A 17,243-nucleotide genomic window follows, 5' to 3' on the forward strand; every position below is an offset into this window, starting at 1 on the left:
TTCTCGGAATGCCCCCTTGACATTTTTTTTAGTAAATGTGAATATGAATAAAACAAACTGAGATATGGATGACAAATAATTATTCTTTTCTGCTTCATTGCAAGCACTACATTTCAAATGCAGTTCCAGCTAAATAAATTATAAATAGGGATTCAAAACTAGCTTTTAGATAGTGTAGAGCCTAAAAAAGCTATAGCCGTATGGTCAAGTCCAATGTTTAAGACAAACAAGAGCATATAGCCAATTCAAAAAATTTAACGGAAAAAATGTTTATCCTCTTCTGAAGGTTTTCCCATGGAAGAAGCTTGAACAATTTAACTGGAGTATATCCATACAGGGTAGAGTACTAACCAGAATCCATTTTTAGTGGCAATGCAAATAATCATATTCCATTGGAACTTCAAGTGGAGAGATCTCATCAGATTAGATCTAGAAACATCCTACAATGAGTAGAATATTTATTTAGTTTAGTAAAAGTCAACTATGGGAACTAGACCAAAGTATGACCAAATCTTAAATGTTTTAACTAAATTGCTTAACAACATGGCATTTGTTCTAGTGGCCTAGTGGTATGATTCTAGCTTTCTGAGTTCGATTCTCAAACGCCCTTTTGACTTTATTTACGAAAGTATAAGATGTAAGAAAAACACCAGCTCAAAACTATATTATATGTAGTCAGTCATCATTCACCAGATGCATTAAATTGCCCCTATGTTAAGAATGCTCATTCGCAAAACGTAATAAGCATAGGCTCTAGAAGATAGATGAGCTTATATATATAGGATACATAATAAGGGCCTTTTAGTTTCAACCTTGGAGATGCTAGCATTGAACAGCGAATAAGCAACTACTATTACAAAGTACTTTACCCACTTACCATAGATCTCGCTTTTCATGAAAGCTTCTCCAAACTCTGCTTAATCATCCAACATTTCAGGTGGATTTTCGTCGAACAAGTGGTGGGCATACATACCCCCGTGAAGTAGCAAATCAACGACAAAAGAGGACTAATCCGATGAAGACGCTCTCGCCAGATCGGAAGTTCGACGACGAGACGAGTGTGAAACTTCATGCCCGTCGGCGAGCATGTGTAAAGCGAACAAAAATAAATAAATATTTTATTATTGCAAATTCACGTCAAGCTTGTTTAGGGGTTTGACAAGATCCGGTTTATGCACGCATAACTAAAGCTGGCAAATCCGGTTTTATCAATTTAAACCGAACCAGAACCAATATCATTCGATTTCTATGTTTCATGACCCGAACAAACCGAATTGGAAACTCCTACGCATTTACCAGTTTGTCAAAGGTTGTATGCTATGTCCTCATGAGATTTTGTCTAAGTAAAAGCTACAATATTACTTGTCAATATTCAATTGGATTTTTAGGTCAACCACTAATAAAATATATAATATATGGTGTTTGGTGGTCAAAGAAAAGGAACAATGGACAAGGGTTGGTGTGGTGGGTTAGAAGAATGTTGCATAACCAACCAAATCTAGTGTTTATGGTTTAAGCCGAACTATACCACAGAGAAGCCACATGCATACTTATGCACCAACCACCACCACTCCACAATGAGAGAGGTTCAACTAACTCGACCCGACCCTCATTAGGATTACCTTGAATCCTGGGCTACGTAAGATATATATATAGAAAGAGACTGGATGGAGTTTTGTAGTAGTCTTTGAAATTGTATCCCCCAAAAAAAAACCATGTCTTGTAAAGGAGAGGTTGTGTTGCGTGCGGAGGAAGTATTGTTTCTCTTACCTTCAAACCTCTTCAACGAGGTCTTTCTTGATTGCATCGGTCCATATCCACAGGTTTTAATTCTGTTATATCATCACGAATTATTATTAATAATGATAATGTTAAGGATGTCTAGTTAATCAATCTTTGTTACATAATTGACAGAGGTATAGAGGAGGTAGCTACCATGATCGAAAGCCCAGGATGTGGCATGCCTTGAACCACTATGGTTCCATAAAGAAGCCAAGTAGTGATGATGCCAGCACAGGGCGAGTTAAGCCACGTGGCACTGGAGTGTTTCTTCCTGCGAGACCGGTGAGTAGCTCAGAAGAGAAGAGACCCAAGAAGAAGCCATGCCCCATCATCTCTTCTCGTTCCAGACAAGTCTTTCTTCCTAAAGAATGGGCTTATTAGCTAGTACTTAGCATTTATATACTTTACCTTGTGTATATCATATACTGCTACAAAAGCTAAACACAAAAATAAGTCTAATTCTCCGTCTATAGAGTTGGACTATAGTATTATACTATTATGTATGGTATGATGGATACGCCATACCAATAAACAATACAAGTCCAGCCTCAATTCCTAAAACATGAACATATATAATTATATATTTTCCAAAAACAATATAAGAAAGACAATGTACATTACCTGAAATCCTAACACTCTAAGCCAACTAAGAGAATAGATCTAGGGATAATCCTATTCAGACAAAAGTCAACTAAGAGAATAGGATCACAATGTGAAAAACTATTGTCATCTTGAACCTTATAGCTAAAATTCTTAACAACAGGGCATTTGGTCTAGTGGTATGATTCTCGCTTTGGGTGCGAGAGGTCCCGAGTTCGATTCTCGGAATGCCCCTGTGACACTTTTATCTTTATAAATTTGTTCAAAGTTCAAACCAAACTGAGAGAGCTTTCAATATTTTGGTTTCATTGCAGATCATACAATCCAAAAGCAGTCCCAGTGAAAGAATTATAAACCAGGTTATGCTTTCCAAACGGAGCATCATATCATTTCATAGATTAAATCTAACTAAGAAGACTAAAATATTTGTTTAGAAAAAGTCAACTAAGGGAACGATTTCAAAGCGTGACCTAATCTTCAAGATTTTAACATAATAATTGCTAAACAACAGGGCATTTGGTCTAGTGGTATGATTCTCGCTTAGGGTGCGAGAGGTCCCGAGTTCAATTCTCGGAATGCTCCCATATACCTTTTTAAGTAAAAGTATGTCAAGAGGACTAAGGATTGATGTACAAAGCTATTTCTATTTTTTTCCATCTAGACTACATTGCAATTCCACTTTCTAAACAAAATGCAAGTGATCATATCAATGAAAGTTCAATTGATAAAAATCTGATAGAATAGATCTGGAAAACATCCTATTCAGACTAGAACGTTCTGAAAAAGTCAACTAAGAATGAGATCAGAATATAACTAAATTGTATAAAAACAGGGCATTTGGTCTTAGTTGTATGATTCTCGCTTCGGGTGCCAGAGGTCACTCGAGATGCCTCCATTTACTTTTGTAATAAGATGGTCCAGATAATAATTTTTTTGGTCCTACGACTGAAGACATATCTATCTCCCTTTCATTTCAGCAAGTGCATATCATAAACAATCCCCCCCCACCCCCCTCAAAAAAAAAAAAGATTTATCATTAACCATTAATGCAGTGGAGAAGGGAAACATACCGAGGAGCATCTCGTTTTGTAGGCTGCCTATTTAACACAACGAATGAGCTGCAGAAACAGAAAAAATATATTATGTTTTTTCAGAAAATGAATTTTGATTAAGCATTCCAACATAAGAAGCATCAAGAGGGAAAGCAAAAAGAAGGCATCAACTGAACAACATGAGAGAAAAGAGCATTTTGGAACGAGTCTACAATGAGACCTGTTTGATAGATTCTTCCAAGAACCATGAATGAAGAATCGAAGCCATCCATAACAAACTGCCAAGGCAGAACAAGTTCAAACCTAAACCATGCAATAACAGGAGTGGAGGTCTCAATACAAATGAATGTTGGTGCTGGCGTTAGCCTACTAAGGTAAACGAAAGTGAAGGTGCCATTGAAACAGAGCAAATCTAGTCCAGAGATAATAATGCAATTAATCGCCACAAATCAATACAAATATTACAAGGTTCATAAGACAAGTTTTCTTTCAAATTGTGTTTAGGGTTACAAATTTATTTATTTCACAAGTTTTACAATAGAAAATGAGCTTTTGAGGGTGAGTCTTGAGTTGTCCTCCAAATCAACAACTGAGGGTGAACCATAAGCAGCCAACTTTTGTCTGGATCACATCAAGCATACAACTTAGAAATGAAGCCTAGAAAAAGTTGCAATGTAATTATATTAAAATTCAAAAGTACAGACTGACCTAGATCATTGACGAGATGAAACCCCTCCAAGTATCTCCTCATAAAGAGAAGATTCATGGAAAATTGACATGAGATGTGTCATCTGGACATGAACAAGAGATGCCCGCATATACATAAGTAGCCTAGTTCTGCATTCACTGGTACATAATCAGTTGCATGGATTGTTATTGCACCTTGTTTGATGTTCTAATGGAAGAAGACCAATCTAGGAAACACCATTTAAGTTATGTTCATTAAGGCATACAAGTATTTTTCTCTACCATTTTAGGATACTTAAACTTAGGGCACTGCTCGATGAAAGCAGGTGGTCTTTGATAAGTCACGGATGCAGCTCTGATCAAAATCCCGGCAGTTAAACCCCATATCGTATAATCTTTGTCTCCTGTTCGGTAGTCAAAGTAGTGGATCAGATACTTTTCTCCCATCCACTCTCTCTCTTCAGATCTTCTGTTCTCATCCTAGTCAAGAAAGGAAAAAAGTTCAAGCAATGATGCTTCATAAGGAAAAAGATAACTATAGCTTAAGCAACTTATTTATAAAATGAGATGATAACCTTAAGGAACATTTCTAAAGGTGCATCAAACACAGCTTCCACTTCCGCAGGATTTGGTTTCGGATTGAATGATTTTTTGTCCTTCAAGATTCCTATCACAGGTATTACTCTTAGGAGATGCTGCAAGACAATGACAAGCATGTAGGAACAAAATATCAACCGGAAATGGAGGATTATGCATCTACTACTTTAAAAAGGAAAAAAAAAAAGGGTATGATTCAGCCGTATAAAGTATAAACACAACTGCTAGTGAATAACATTGAGGATATAGAAAAACTAGATAGCTTTCAAGAAAATCACATTAGGTACTCGAACTCTGCCTCAATGGCGCAATACAAGTAAGATGGAGGTTCAAGAATCAAAAGCTTAATAGAGCAACTGGTAACGCTCAAGCACAGATCAGTAAGATAGTGTGTGTAACATCAACGTCATTGGCAATCCCATATTCTGATCTCACAAAGAACATGTGTCATTCAGCATTTTTCTTTATACCTTTGACAGAAAAGGTTCGAGAGAGGTGACAATATCAACAAGAGAAGGGTCCAATCCAATCTCTTCCTCAGCCTCTCTGGTTGCAGTCATCCCATCATCTTTATCATCCTCCTCCGCTTTACCACCCGGCAGTGAAACTTCTCCTGCAACAACAAAAAGAGAGAACCCTTTTAAATGCTACCATAACTAGTAAGTTGATAAAAACCACCTCAATATTTAGACCAAACACACATTCTGTATTCTTAAAATCTCAACGCATCAACCCATAATAACTTCTGCATACTAACTCAATGATCTCCAAGTTCAAAGACTTAACCTTTACAATACTATGTGATTTGGGGCAGAACAGAGATCATTTCTTAATCAAGTTCTACTCGAATAAAACCAAAATAAAAAAAACGATCAAGTACAGACCCGAGTGAGTAGACAATCTGGAAGACCTCTTAGTGAGGATGACGCGTAGATCACCCTCCTCTCCTTCGAAGATACAGATCAACACAGCAGCTCGCTTCGGTCTGAACCTCTCAGGATCTTTCGGAACCGGAGTCATGGATTCCTGAAACCCAACCTGAGATACCACCTTCCCTGCGCTCTCCTGATCCGCCTGCATCTCCTCGGCGTCGTCGTCGAACGATGAAGAAGGCGGCGGCTTGTACATCCGCAGTTGCTGAGCCAGGGCGGCGAGTCGAGGAGACCCACCGAAAGAGGATGCCGCCGTCGTAGTCAACGCAGGCTCCATGGAATTGCAGAGGAAGGTTGTGCGTGCGAGTAAAGGAAGCCTGCGATGGAGTAAAAACATCAAAAGGGAAAATGGATTCCGTGTGTGGCGAAATCTAATGAGAAGAAAGGAGATCCGAAACAAGCAGTTTAGATTGGAAAAAGTTCGACACGTACTCGTGTGAGACACGTGTTTCTTCTTGTCTTTTGTTCTTTTTTGGCTCGTGGGAACTAGGGAAGCTTCAGAAGAAAAAAAAGCAGAATCCAGCTTTATTGCTTGTCAGAAACTGAGAATGATAACCGGTCAAATCGGTTATCAAAAAAATAACTATCGGTTTATATCCGAATAATCCAAATTTACTAAAATACCCCTTCTTATTTTTGTTTTTCTTACAATAATCCGTTTGTCTTTATGACGATAACCAGCCAATGTTACAACGCCACGTGTGTCGTGACGAGTCGTTTATACATTGAATCAAAGAAAACCACGCGAGCTCGTTTCATCGTGTCATCATCAATGATCAATCCCCCTCTCGCAGTTCGCAACCTATTTTTTCTACTTTCTCCTGATTTCAATTGCTCTTGTCAAACTTTTCTGAGACAATTCGATTTTAGGGGTTTTTTTTTCTCTCCTTTGATTTGGGTTTCGATGGCATCGAATCCTCACAGAGGCGGTCCGGGTGGTTCTCTTTACGGCGGCGCCGCTCCTTACAGATCCAAGTATGATTCTATTATAATTTCCCTCTTTCGAAATTGATTTTGATTTCTTTCCTCTGATTATCTGGATAAATAGGTGTTTATGGTTCCTGTGTTTGGTTACAGAGATGGACTTAGCACTAGAACTGCTACAGGTTCAGAGGAAATCCAGCTTAGGATTGATCCGATGCACTCTGATCTCGATGACGAGATCACTGGTCTCCATGGCCAAGTCAGGCAATTGAAAAATGTAAAATCACACTCTTCTTCTCTCGAATGCCACATGTATCGTATGATTTTAAGGATTATGGGTCTCTTGATCGTATAAAGTTGTCTTTTTATCTCGCTTATGTATCGTATGTGACGGTCTGTGTCCTGTCATTGCGAAAGACTTTTTGTTGCTTGTTTTAAAATCTAAAATCTTAGGTAAATTAGCTGATTAATTAGTTTATTTACCAATTAAAATCATCTTATTCGATATCTTTTTTTAAACCCTCCTTGCGTTTTGTTTTATACCATCCATGCTTGAAGGACTCGGTAAAAGTTCTTAACGATTCCTTGTGTGCTTGCATCATAGCTTATCCCTCATGATTTTGTCTTTTCTAATTCAGTGTGTAAATGAGTTTCTTTTGATTGCTTATTTTGATGCAGATTGCTCAAGATATTGGGTCGGAAGCTAAGTTTCAGAGGGACTTCTTAGATGAACTGGTATGTTGTTTGATGTCACTTTTTAAGCTCTTGATTCAAATGTATATGCTTAATTGCTTACTCACCCCAGTCAATATGGGTTTTTAGTTATTTTGAATCTATGGCTACATCCCAAAGTAGGGTATATGAATTCTAGTGTAGCTTACAAAGCAATGAATCTTGGTAAAGTCACAGTTTTAGAGTATGTTCAGACTTGTTGTACTCAAGGTCTGGTCTGAACTCTGGTGGTTGAGAGTATGTTCAATCTCGGTTAGTTAGGTGAATGCACCATGAAATGTTTTCAGCTTATTGTTGACTACCGGTCTCCTTATGAATGTGAATATTGTGTTGAATATAGAACATCCGAGAGAAGATTATGACAAACAACTAGAAACGCATTCAGTGCTTTTATAAAGATACTCTATAGGATGCCAAATGCTTTAATGGTGTTTTTGTCTTTGTATTTTTTGTTGGTGACAGCAAGTGACATTGATGAGAGCGCAAGCGGGGGTGAAGAACAACATAAGGAAACTGAACTTGAGCATCATACGAAGTGGCAACAACCACATCATGCACGTGGTTCTTTTCGCGCTCCTCTGCTTCTTTATTCTCTACATGTGGTCCAAGATGTTTAAAAGATGAGAGAGACTCCCGAAACATACTCGATGAATGTTCTTTTAGTTTGTGGGTTGGTTCATCTCGTTCCCTGTTATATAGAGTGCTTGTTGCATTGAAGCAAGAAAGATTATAGTATCACAAAACCACATGAGATGCTTTCTGTATTTCATTTGTTTTGTTAGACCGGATTAAATTTGAAATATGGAACGATTTGTTTGGCTTGTGAGCTGAAGTATTCACCGCTTGACACGTGTCATATTATGATTCGGTGTTTTAACTAAGATTTCGGTGGTAGCGACTGTAGAAGATTAAGTCTCCGGTTGTTCGTAGATAAGAAAAGATTTGGGAAGGAAGGAGATAAGAAAAAAGAATTTCAATGGCTTCCTTATCCATCTCCGTTGTAGCTTCGGCTTCGTCGCGTTTATGTCATCCTTCTTCATCAAACGGGAAGATTGGCGTCCCTTCCGCCTCGCTTTCTCTCAGCACAGGCTCGAGACGGGCTCCGTTTTCTCTGAGCTCTTCAGCTTCAGCTTCAGCTTCTTCTCAGCTGCTCCATTGCTCGTTTCTCTCTTCATCTCTTTCCCTCGCATCTTCATTTTCCGGTTAGTTTCGTCGGTTTTATTCGTAAAGCTTCTTCCTTTTAGCTGGGTTTGTGGATTATCATCATTGGTTGGCGTGTTAGGGGGTTTAGGAATCTAGGATTCTTGCTCACTTTTGTTGTATTCCGTGAAGAATTTTGGGAATTGAGAAAGTTGTCATGGTGAATCCGATTCTGGGTTTATGAAAGCTAGTAACTTTCATTGTCATCTTTGCTTCTTCTGTTGAACTCGTTGAGATCGAATGAAGCAACCTGGTTCCATTGACTCTCTATGAGACACATCTAGCTCATGGCTTTTCTCATCTTACTAGACCGATAACGTTCATGTTTTGTTTCGTTCCTTTCAGGTTTGTCAGTTGCGTTTGATCTCAGCAGTGGAACCAGTGGGGGCCTGGATAGCCAGAAACGAAGAGGTCTTGTGGTGCGAGCTGGAAAAGCTGCTCTGTGTCAAACGAAGAGGAGCAGGTCAAGAAAGTCTCTGGCTAGGACTCATGGTTTCCGTTTGAGGATGAGAACCACCAGCGGTAGAGCGACCATCAAGCGCCGACGTGCCAAGGGTCGTTGGAATCTCTGCCCTAAGTCCAACCCTAGCAGCGGCAAACGGGCTTGAAGCTCGTCTCTCCCCTCACTCTATCTGTAATCTTGTTTGATATGCCTTTTCTGCCAAAAGATACAATGAGAAAACATGTGTCGATGAGCTCCTTTCTGCTTTTAACTCTTTATGTATTCTTGATTCGGTATGTCATCACATTGCGCAATAGTATTGTGGTATTGCCTTGTTGAATTTGAATCTAATCGAAAGCTGAACTTCAAATCCAAAACCACTAAAAATCATATGAATATATGATAGAAGATTAGAAGGTAGCTTCCTATTCCAATTCCCTATTCCTGTGTGCAAAAGTTTCCAGATACATTCGTTATGCATATGGACAATATGTCATAAAATCGCCACTTCTTTTTTTTGGTTTAAAATTGCCACTTTGTTATCTCTTTAATCTCTCAAGCTCTTGCTCAAGGCGATGACCCATTAACCACTAGAACTGGAGAGCTGATACCTTCAATTATTTACCAACATGAACAAATGGCAGCTTCTCTCTGCTCCAGAGTTTTGGGCCTTCTTCAGGATGAATCAAATGCTATCAGGACGCTACTCAATCTCCATAGCATTCAAATCACATGATGCCTCAAAAACCTTTGCATACTGCCAAAATGCTTTTCAAATGTTATAAACTTTTATCATCTTTTCTTTTGGTACAGAAAACATTATCATCTTCTGCACATAATCTACTCCATTCATTATATATTAACTATACAGAACCAATCTAAATGTACATATATAATCAATAAAATAATGCAGAAAACAAACCTATAACCTATACGGTACCTCGACATAAAAACCAATTCGCAGTACATGATGTTTGAACGCCTTCAAGACATTGTCTAAAAGCATATGTAAAGAAGTCAAAAACCTTGATTTGTACGGACTTAAGACTTTAAGTGTCCCAATTCAAATACCTTATTTGTAAGGTGACTCAAAACCATAAGACAACATTTTGATTCCGTTAGTTGAACAAGTATATGTTACATGTTTAACACGAGTCGTAATGATGACATATGTATTTTTGCTAAAGAAAAGTTCTCGAAGCTGACATTAGTAAATATAATTTTTTTTTTGTTTTCACTTGTATTATTCAAGCTTAACATTTAGTCTTTTTTAAAAGATATCGAGATGGAAACACCATTGATGAGGAGAGAATCTGGTCCGATTATAAACATTTGAATAAAAATATAAAATTCAAAAGTAATCTCATACGTTCCACTTTCGTATTTCGTTTTCTAGTCCAATAAAATATTCTGTGTGTTTTCATTTTATACTTTAAGGTACTGCTTCAGTCGTGTTTAACAGCAGCCGAAATTGTTTTTATTAACAAATAAAAAAACATATAATTTCCCAGAGGAAAAATATCAGTGAGTCGATGATTATTTTTGGGCTAAATCGGTAAAATAAAAAGCAGGAGAGGAGATAGAAGAGAGCATGGGATGGGATGATGAGGATAACGTAGAGACGTGATATGGTTATAGAAGCTGACGTCACTCTCAAACCGCGATTCAAGGATCTTTCATCTGTTTTTGTTTTGTCTTCTCTGTGTATATATATACATAAGAGTATCAATGTCTACGGCTTCTTGGATTCAGCCTCCTTGTAGATTCTTACCAGATCGTGGTGGTGGTGGTTTCGCTAAGTCAAGCTTAAGCAGAACGCGACAGTTTCCCGGCGTCGTTTCTTCTTCATCGTGCTCTTGTGGCTATTCCGAGATTTTGAATTTCGATTTCGGTAATGGTTTCTTTTTGTATAATTGGTGGATCTTGATTCTCGGAATTGATCTCGATCAAAAGATGTAGATTAGTGCTCGAATCTCTCGATTAGTTTAACTAGTCAGGAACAGATTTGAATACGCAGATTCTTTACTTTTCTACAAACAGCAAAAGAGCCAAAGAAGCTCCAAAGATGTTCAACGATTGTGAAAAAAAAAAAGCCAAGAAAATAGTTATATTTTGTCAGCGCTTCTTAATTCGCGTTTATATTCTTCTTTTGTTTGATTTCTCTCTGCACACAAACAGGGTCTAGCAGAAGCTGGAACCATCAGGGACTCAGGGTTCAAGCAATGAGTGCCACTGCCCAACGGAAATTTTCGCTATCTAAAGGTGACGCCGATGAGAAAATTGAACCTGATCACCTTCTTGTTCTTGTACACGGTATCTTGGCCAGGTATATGATATGCCTTGCAAGTTTTAACATCTTGCGAAACCTAGCATGGTTTTATGTTTTCTTGTATTATAGATTCTTCTCTTTAGCTTGGGATATAGATGTTTGCAATTAGTGAATCTTAAAGTTGTGTTTATCATCTCTGCTACACCGTTTTCAGATTTAATAATTTACTGAGAGTACCATTACTTGCAGTCCTAGCGACTGGCTCTACGTAGAAGCTGAGATGAAAAGACGCCTTGGAAGAAGATTCTTGATTTATGGTATATGCTTTTTATTATTTTTTTTTTTTTTTTTTTTTTTTTTTTGGTAACTCTTGTATCTGGGCAGCCACATTCTCAACTATCCCCCGTAGGGGGTCCAGTGCCCCAACGGAAGGGATGTTAAATCCGCTGTGGCCGGGACTCGAAGTCGTGATGGCGGACACCTCAGCCGAGGTTCCTTTACCACCAGACCACGAGGCCCGGTTCTTTTTATCCTCTCTTAGTTGAGCAGATGTTGAACTATATATGGAATAGAGTTTTTGCAAATGGAACGTTTATTTTAAATGCATATGCTGAGCATAGATTTGGAAAGGCTTCAAACTCTTATAATCATCTTTAGCGGCAAGTGGCGAAAGATAACTTTTTGGAAAATTTCCACATCTGTTTGTCTGAGAACACCAACACGTTATTCTTACTGTTCTTTAGTTTTGTATTTTATTACTCCATACTCATGTTCTTCTATGCCATGCGTTAATCACACATTATGCTCTCTCTCTTTTTTTTCTAAATTTACTCTTCCTCCCCTGAACATGCACAGCAAGTTCTTCAAATACCTTCACTAAAACGTTTGGCGGGATCGATGGAGCTGGGAAACGATTAGCAGAAGAGGTGAGTTTTTTTATTTTCTTGTAAAGGTTTTCCTATCCTGAACTTCTTCGGTATAGCAGCTGATTATCTGTTTCTATTCTTGATGTGAGAGAGGAATAGGTTAGACAAGTTATCCAAAAGAGCAAGAGCTTAAAGAAGATATCCTTTTTAGCCCACTCCCTCGGCGGCTTATTTGCCAGACATGCTGTTGCTGTTCTTTACTCGGCAGCAGCCAGTGATGGTGCTGCTGTCTCTAACTCTGGGAATTCACATCTTCCGAGAGTTTTGCTGGCTGGGCTCGAGCCGATTAATTTCATCACCTTGGCAACACCTCATTTGGGAGTGAGAGGCAGAAAGCAGGTTCTCTTCTTTTCCTCTTATCATAACTGGAATCAGAGTACTTGTTGCAGTACCTGTACGTACACGTGGTGTATGCTTAGTTGAGAAAGATATAATTATTTTCATCAAAACTCAGTCTCATTATCTCCCTTGTGTCAGCTGCCTTTCTTGTTGGGAGTTCCTATATTAGAAAGACTCGCTGCACCATTAGCTCCATTCGTTGTTGGCCGGACTGGTAGCCAGTTGTTTCTTACTGATGGTAAAGCTGATAAGCCACCTCTTCTCTTGAGGATGGCATCCGATTGTGAAGATCTGAAATTCTTGTGAGTAAATGCCTCTTAGTAAACATTTAATCCTTAAAATACTTATTTGAGATCCTCATGTATTTTCTCTTTGTGGCAGATCGTCCTTGGGATCGTTCCGAAGCCGCATCGTGTATGCAAACGTATCTTATGACCGTATCCTGTGCATATTTTTTTTTCTGCTGCTTAACTTGTTCAGGCATGATCTCCTAGTTTTCTCTGTATGTGTTTTCCTTTGACTTCAACTAGACATGGTTGGCTGGCGTACATCTTCCATAAGGAGAGAAACTGAACTTTTCAAGGTACGTTTAATTTAATCTCAAGCAATAAGATGGAACTCACCAGTAGTAATAGTCTTCTAGCAGTTAGATGTTAACGGTAGTGCATTGGTCCCATTTTTCAGAATTACTAGTCAGATACCAGTTTGAGAACTATTTACTGAGATCTGATAGATATGTGTTTCCCCTGTTTTTATGTTACACGCAGCCTCCACGCCGGTCTCTTGATGGATACAAGCATGTTGTCGATGTAGAATACTGTCCTCCTGTTTCGTCGGATGGAGCCCATTTTCCTCCAGAAGCTGCTAAAGCCAAGGAAGCCGCACAAAGCTCGCCTAGTCCTCAGAACACACTCGAGTATCATGAAATAGTTGAAGGTGAGGACACAAAAATAAAGCCACATTTGATTTGATAGGCCTCTTAAGTCAGCAAGAAATTAACAGCTCTGACAAATATTTTCAGATGAGATGATCCGTGGCCTGCAGACTTTAGGGTGGAAGAAAGTTGATGTCAGCTTCCACTCAACGTTCTGGCCTTACTTAGCTCATAACAACATTCACGTAAACTTGCAGCATCTTCACTTTGGAGCTGTTTTTATTCTTTCAGACATTAACTAATAGGGGAGATTTGGGTCTTGTTCAGGTGAAAAGTGAAAGACTATACAAAGCAGGAGCTGGAGTTGTTGCCCATGTTGCAGATAGCATAAAACAGCAAGAGACGTCCACGTTCATCACTGCCAGCTTATAGACTGTGTAAAGTCGGTCGAGTGTTTAACCGGTTGATGTTGATTTCCGGTTGCTTTTCTATGAACCATTTCTGTGTTTTTTTTACTATACAGTTTGGGAGATTGGTCCGGATTAAGAACTTTCAGTCTTACTTTTTCCTTTTTCCAATTCGTCTGTACATTATTTTCTTGTATTACCTTGGTGATTTTACAACACTTGAAAGTTGGTATAGAAATATACATATTTTTGTTCCAATTTAAAATTACAGATTTATTTCTAGCTTTATAATTTATTTATTTTTGAAAATTTTCTTATATGCTGCACGTTCGTTGTTTTCAGTATTATCTTCAAAAATATATGTAAGAGCAAAGTCCACATCTCTTTATAAATAAAGTTGAAGTATCTGCCTATTTAGGCTGTCCACGTCGCTCTGGAGAGGAGGGGCTTTCCCGCCACGTGTCGGCACGCTGAGTGGTATGTGAATTTCACGCGTTTGCTTTTTATCCGCGCATCTGTTTTGTTTAGTCCTCGCTTCTTTTCTGTTTTCCTTATTCCTCTATTTGAGTTTGGGTTATGTTCGAAAAATAAGCCCACATAGGCCCAGATGCTCATCATCGTCTCTTGCCACGTGAGATTAGGGTTCTTCTTCATTCTTTTTTTTTTTGCGGCGGATGCTTGAGCGTCTAATTTCCAGAGAAACTAAGCACTCCCTTCGCTACCCGTAACGACTCCCAATTCCTTAAAGCCGTCATTTATTTTGAGTTTTCCCTTGATTAATCCACTTCTCATTCACTAAGATTTCGGTGCACCTGTACGTTTCCCTTGAAACCGCCTATATCTCCAGCTATATATATCTCGCCTCCATACCATGCAAACTCCAACTCAAACCAAATCCGAAAACTTTTAATTTGCAAGCAAACGATTTCAATGGCTAATTCATACACTGTTCTTGCTGCCTTGAGAGCCGGGAGATGCTCCAACGCGGCGGAGGTCCGTCTTTTGAGATTCTGGAAGCCAAGAACATCAACAAAATGGGACAACTGGTGAGCCTTGAGATGTTATTGATTGGTGAACAAGTTAGTATCTTTTTCCACTAATATAATTATCTTCTCGGTTTAATCTATTTCCATTTTATAGAATCAAAAGATTTTGTTGTTTCCCCATTTCTTCCTGTTTCTATTTTTTTGCAATCACGTTATTATCTTCTTCGTCATTTTATTGATGATGCTCAGGTCTCTTCTCTCTCGATGGATAAACCAGTGTTGGTATCACTATTATATTCTCTTTTTCTTCTGTCTATCAAAATCTGATGAAACCAATAAACTCATACTCTGTTTCTATTTCGCTGCTAATTACAGGCCGTTTACTTACTTGAAGAATGGTTCCATGGTTTCTTTGAGTTGCCACAAAATCCCACAGCCAAAATCCGGCACCGTACTTCAACCGTGCCTCCTCGGTTATCCACCGCAGCTTCGTCGACTTTCAATCCTAGCCGCCATTTCTCAATACAACTCAGCCACCTCCAATGCCTCAACAGTATCAAGACCATTTACCTTGCCAGAAAAGTAAGCTGGATCTCGGTTCAAGCATAGAACGTTAGCTGAGAGCTAGCGTCGTCCGAGAGATAAACGACGAGATTCTTTGGTGGGTAAATGGGAGCCAACACGGATATGACTGTGTTGACCATCATCAATAATGGCTCGATCACCGGATCCGCCATGGAATGGAAAATATCCAGCCTTGGGAGACCGTTACCGTATCTCTGGGAGAGTCTATTGGCGAAGGTGAATCGCCAAACAGGATTCCACCGGACAGATTGTTGGTATTAATCAAACGAAACCGGTTTGGTATTCAATAATCTCAACCGGTATGGTATGATCAGTCTTTAAAGCAAAAGCCAATAGATTCAGCCAAAAACGGAGGTCTCGAAACCTCTGAACGCAATCTTTCCTCCGGTCCTCGTCCTGGTCACAAGAAGCGGCTAACTATCGCCTTCATGAACCGGTATAAACATAGCTTAAGATGATCTACAAAATTACATCTAAATAGTACAAAATATTAAGTAAAGATATAATGCTAAATAAAGTTATTAAAAACATTAAAACATACTTAAATTAGGAAATGTATTTTAGAATTTCCCAACTAAACTGTAGTCTATATATAATTATACGAAATCTATAGTGGAGCAAAATTTGGAATATGTAAAAAAGTTTGAGTAATTCATGCACATCATTTAAACAAATAAAATCACCACCAACACACTTTCCGTTTTCCATGGCTTTTTTTGCCTTGTTTTGTTTCAGTTTTCCGTTACAAGGAAATAAACTACATTCACATAATTAACGCTGTTTAGATTAAAGAGAATTGAGCAAACGGCATGGTAGAAAAATAATTCAACAAAATATCACTCAATTTACTCTAAACAACATTTACAAAGCTGTATAATATGTTCATAGAAGAAGGTTCACGTCTACGAAATGAACGAAATAGGGTGCATTAATTAATAAGGTGTTAAAGACATGACCATGCAACAATTTAGTGAGCCAGCAGTTAAACAATAAATATAATGAATCTACATTTTTTCCTCCGATAACTGATAGACGGTCAATAATTTTTACGCAACTATAAATTTGATTCAAATATAAATGTGATTCAAATACAAACTACATATCATTGACCACATACGAAACTCTTTGTCTTAACATTCGATGAAAAGACCCAACGGCTTAATAAATAAGAACCACAACAAACCAAGCTCGACACACTCACATGAAACCTTACTACCTTGAAGGCCACTTTTTAATAAAAAACTGCAACCATTATTTGAAGACAAATCTGTTGTATATATATTACAGATGGTTCAAATACATCAAAACGGATGTAGGACGAAGTCAGAACAAAAAAAATTAAAAGGAAAAATTTGCACCAGGATTATGCAATTCCAAAATGTTTGTACATCTAACAATGTTATAACGCAGAAATATTGTTGTAAGAATTTAGTGCGTAGCTTTTGTCGATATAGTTGTAAGTTTAGCTGTAGAAAAATATTATAACTTTTAAACCGATGGTTGAAATAAAATAATTAAAAATATGAAAACAAAAAAAATAGGACTGTTAATTTAATGGGGAGAGGAGTCCATTAAATTACTTAAAAACTAATTTGAAACAAAAGCTATAAGAAATTATAAGTGAACTGAAACATTTCTACAATCCAACCAATATAACTAAAATTTAAATAATTTTCTGTTTATTTTGTTCATCACGTTAAATATAATTTAAATTAATAAATAAATTATTTAAAATAATTTTAAAAATGTAGGAAAAAATAAATAAATAATTTTAAAATTGTCTAGCAACTTATATTTTAATAATAACACAATATTTATATGCTAAAATATGTATACAAAAGATATAATTAAGATTAAAAATTTAACAAAAATTTCGGGCGTAGCCCGGGCCAACCCCTAGTTTTAAAAG

The 17,243-nt window shown here is 37.8% G+C and overlaps 6 protein-coding genes, 1 long non-coding RNA gene and 3 other non-coding genes across 20 annotated transcripts in view; 8 read left to right on the forward strand and 2 right to left on the reverse strand.

Annotated features, from left to right (window-relative positions):
* TRNAP-UGG overlaps nt 1–15 on the forward strand; it is a 72-nt gene extending 57 nt beyond the window's left edge. Inside the window, exon 1 of the tRNA in view lies at nt 1–15. This exon is cut by the window's left edge and continues 57 nt beyond it. This is a non-coding gene — a tRNA (tRNA-Pro).
* LOC106328725 overlaps nt 1–1,140 on the reverse strand; it is an 8,653-nt gene extending 7,513 nt beyond the window's left edge. For 5 of the 6 annotated variants that reach the window (XR_001267625.1, XR_001267624.1, XR_001267622.1 and 2 more), the window contains exon 1: nt 878–1,140. This is a non-coding gene — a long non-coding RNA (uncharacterized LOC106328725). Of the gene's footprint in view, nt 1–351; nt 441–877 lie in introns of all 6 variants that reach the window. The other variant, XR_001267623.1, reaches the window with a different exon arrangement.
* A 561-nt stretch (nt 1,141–1,701) lies between these two features.
* Nucleotides 1,702–2,203, forward strand: LOC106334131. The gene is made up of 2 exons (XM_013772469.1): nt 1,702–1,823; nt 1,915–2,203. The coding sequence occupies exons 1-2, from the start codon at nt 1,716–1,718 to the stop codon at nt 2,161–2,163; spliced, it is 357 nt and encodes a 118-aa protein (XP_013627923.1). The 5' UTR covers nt 1,702–1,715; the 3' UTR covers nt 2,164–2,203.
* Nucleotides 2,204–2,544: 341 nt separating this feature from the next.
* TRNAP-UGG lies at nt 2,545–2,616 on the forward strand. The gene has a single exon. It is a non-coding gene; the product is annotated as a tRNA-Pro (tRNA).
* Nucleotides 2,617–2,892: 276 nt separating this feature from the next.
* TRNAP-AGG lies at nt 2,893–2,964 on the forward strand. Its single transcript has one exon. It is a non-coding gene; the product is annotated as a tRNA-Pro (tRNA).
* An 881-nt stretch (nt 2,965–3,845) lies between these two features.
* Nucleotides 3,846–6,174, reverse strand: LOC106328437 (nudix hydrolase 15, mitochondrial). 4 transcript variants are annotated; one of them, XM_013766881.1, is made up of 6 exons: nt 6,083–6,174; nt 5,603–5,967; nt 5,189–5,331; nt 4,697–4,816; nt 4,143–4,601; nt 3,846–4,055 (listed from the first exon to the last, which is right to left on the reverse strand). In XM_013766881.1, the coding sequence occupies exons 2-5, from the start codon at nt 5,925–5,927 to the stop codon at nt 4,377–4,379; spliced, it is 813 nt and encodes a 270-aa protein (XP_013622335.1). In that variant the 5' UTR covers nt 5,928–5,967; nt 6,083–6,174; the 3' UTR covers nt 3,846–4,055; nt 4,143–4,376. The 4 variants fall into 4 exon arrangements, with proteins under 4 accessions (XP_013622335.1, XP_013622333.1, XP_013622334.1 ...); XM_013766879.1 differs by lacking the exon at nt 6,083–6,174 and having other exon boundaries at nt 4,143–4,271; nt 4,404–4,601; nt 5,603–6,076; XM_013766880.1 differs by lacking the exon at nt 6,083–6,174 and having other exon boundaries at nt 4,143–4,280; nt 4,404–4,601; nt 5,603–6,076.
* A 219-nt stretch (nt 6,175–6,393) lies between these two features.
* Nucleotides 6,394–8,162, forward strand: LOC106336421 (bet1-like protein At4g14600). The gene is made up of 4 exons (XM_013775255.1): nt 6,394–6,625; nt 6,728–6,851; nt 7,253–7,309; nt 7,769–8,162. Exons 1-4 carry the CDS (start codon nt 6,423–6,425, stop codon nt 7,928–7,930), a joined length of 546 nt encoding a protein of 181 aa, XP_013630709.1. The 5' UTR covers nt 6,394–6,422; the 3' UTR covers nt 7,931–8,162.
* Nucleotides 8,163–8,211: 49 nt separating this feature from the next.
* Nucleotides 8,212–9,299, forward strand: LOC106336422 (50S ribosomal protein L34, chloroplastic-like). Its single transcript, XM_013775256.1, has 2 exons — nt 8,212–8,508; nt 8,852–9,299. The coding sequence occupies exons 1-2, from the start codon at nt 8,283–8,285 to the stop codon at nt 9,112–9,114; spliced, it is 489 nt and encodes a 162-aa protein (XP_013630710.1). The 5' UTR covers nt 8,212–8,282; the 3' UTR covers nt 9,115–9,299.
* A 1,118-nt stretch (nt 9,300–10,417) lies between these two features.
* Nucleotides 10,418–14,021, forward strand: LOC106328297. The gene is made up of 11 exons (XM_013766714.1): nt 10,418–10,839; nt 11,127–11,274; nt 11,467–11,534; nt 12,073–12,143; nt 12,243–12,482; nt 12,621–12,784; nt 12,864–12,919; nt 13,013–13,065; nt 13,250–13,418; nt 13,504–13,601; nt 13,684–14,021. Exons 1-11 carry the CDS (start codon nt 10,677–10,679, stop codon nt 13,786–13,788), a joined length of 1,335 nt encoding a protein of 444 aa, XP_013622168.1. The 5' UTR covers nt 10,418–10,676; the 3' UTR covers nt 13,789–14,021.
* Nucleotides 14,022–14,353: 332 nt separating this feature from the next.
* Nucleotides 14,354–15,947, forward strand: LOC106332744. 3 transcript variants are annotated; one of them, XM_013771236.1, is made up of 3 exons: nt 14,354–14,842; nt 14,999–15,027; nt 15,125–15,947. In XM_013771236.1, exons 1-3 carry the CDS (start codon nt 14,738–14,740, stop codon nt 15,333–15,335), a joined length of 345 nt encoding a protein of 114 aa, XP_013626690.1. In that variant the 5' UTR covers nt 14,354–14,737; the 3' UTR covers nt 15,336–15,947. The 3 variants fall into 3 exon arrangements, with proteins under 3 accessions (XP_013626690.1, XP_013626688.1, XP_013626689.1); XM_013771234.1 differs by having other exon boundaries at nt 14,355–14,842; nt 14,999–15,031; XM_013771235.1 differs by having other exon boundaries at nt 14,356–14,809; nt 14,999–15,031.
* Nucleotides 15,948–17,243: the final 1,296 nt, after the last annotated feature.

The sequence above is a fragment of the Brassica oleracea genome, chromosome C3, assembly GCF_000695525.1.
Source record: "Brassica oleracea var. oleracea cultivar TO1000 chromosome C3, BOL, whole genome shotgun sequence".
In the NCBI taxonomy this organism is placed as follows: domain Eukaryota; kingdom Viridiplantae; phylum Streptophyta; class Magnoliopsida; order Brassicales; family Brassicaceae; genus Brassica; species Brassica oleracea.